This window comes from Olea europaea, unplaced genomic scaffold (assembly GCF_002742605.1).
Source record: "Olea europaea var. sylvestris unplaced genomic scaffold, O_europaea_v1 scaffold32426, whole genome shotgun sequence".
NCBI classification, from domain to species: domain Eukaryota; kingdom Viridiplantae; phylum Streptophyta; class Magnoliopsida; order Lamiales; family Oleaceae; genus Olea; species Olea europaea.
This window is the reverse complement of record NW_019251301.1, coordinates 1-1,279: the sequence shown is the minus strand read 5'-3', so window position 1 is coordinate 1,279 and position 1,279 is coordinate 1. Positions and strand designations below refer to the sequence as shown.

At 37.7% G+C, this 1,279-nt stretch overlaps 1 protein-coding gene across 1 annotated transcript; it reads left to right on the top strand.

Moving 5' to 3' along the window:
- Window positions 1-203: 203 nt before the first annotated feature.
- On the top strand, window positions 204-1,235 carry LOC111385651 (NEP1-interacting protein 2-like; the record flags this gene model as incomplete). Its single annotated transcript, XM_023010067.1, has 3 exons — window positions 204-454; window positions 603-754; window positions 1,209-1,235. Coding segments are annotated over exons 1-3 (327 nt in total), but the record flags the coding sequence as incomplete, so codon positions are not given.
- Window positions 1,236-1,279: the final 44 nt, after the last annotated feature.

The following is a 1,279-nucleotide window of genomic DNA, read 5'->3' as shown; positions in this document are numbered from 1 at the left end:
ATATTCATTTTCCTGTCAGTTAGTCAGTAGTATGAGCAGAGCACGCTCCATTGAAATATGTCCCAGAGAAGCTGCATTGTGCTGGCGTTAATGGCTTGACCGCTACACGTACAAGCACGTGAGAGGTAGCTCCATTCCAACCGACATAAATGCTCTCTCTCTTCTGCATTCTTGTGCTATAAATGCTCCTGCAATTTCACACTTGCACGTACTTGTAGTGATTATCTTCTTTTTTTGGCTCGTATTAGTAACAACTCAAAATCGACAAGGAATTGTTCACAAATATTACAGGGTTTTTCTGCACGCATGTTGATCTCGTATACAGTGATGAAGAATTGGCTTTCTCGAATTTTCTCTTGGGTTTCGACAGAACCCATTGTTTCTGAATCTGGGCTTCTCTTTTCAGTTATGAAGAACGTCACTATGGCTCTACTCACTTGCATTTTTGCTTTAGGTATGTTCAATTTGATCTTGTTAAGTTCCGAACACTACTGGGTGTTTTCGAACATTCCCCTATGGCCTGGACCTGTATAATTTCAAAATTCTGTCTATTTTTTTCTATTTATTCATGAATTAATAATTCTCAAATTGGGATTTTTTAGGCGGAGCTACGATCGGAGCAATCACCGGAGGACTCAAAGGACAGACTACAGAAACTGGTTTTTCACGTGGTGTGGCTGTTGGTACGGTGGCGGGGGCCATCACTGGCGTCCAATTGATGGAACTCATAGTTAATGGAGAGCCATTTTCTAAGGTGATGCATGCAATACATAAAACTGGGTAGAATGCCAAATTTAATAATATCGCTTTCATGTGTAAAAATTCACCTGCAAACTGCAGTAATTGATGTTTTTGGGGTAGCTCAATACTTTCATTAATGTCCCGTTTGATTTTTTCATTATAGGGACCAAAGTTATCTTTGTTACAAGAAATGTATCTTTCTGCCAATGTTAGAATGATGTGCCCAAATAGATTTCTTGTATGAAAATGCGTTTAATTTTGTGATTAAATGAATGGAGAGTTCTTGATATTTCAAAGCGTTAATCTTTTGTCCAACATCGTGATAATTTTTCGGTTTGCGCTGATATGTGGTTTGTTGAAACCATACATGATCTTTCGGGTTGCAATAATTTAGTTTGTCGTTCAACATTTGGATAATCTTTCGGGTTGTGCTGATATTTAGTTTGGTGAAATCAATGATCTTTGAGGTTGCACTAATAAGTGGATTTCTTCTTGTATGAACATACATTTGCTTCTATGATTAAGAATAATGTTGTGT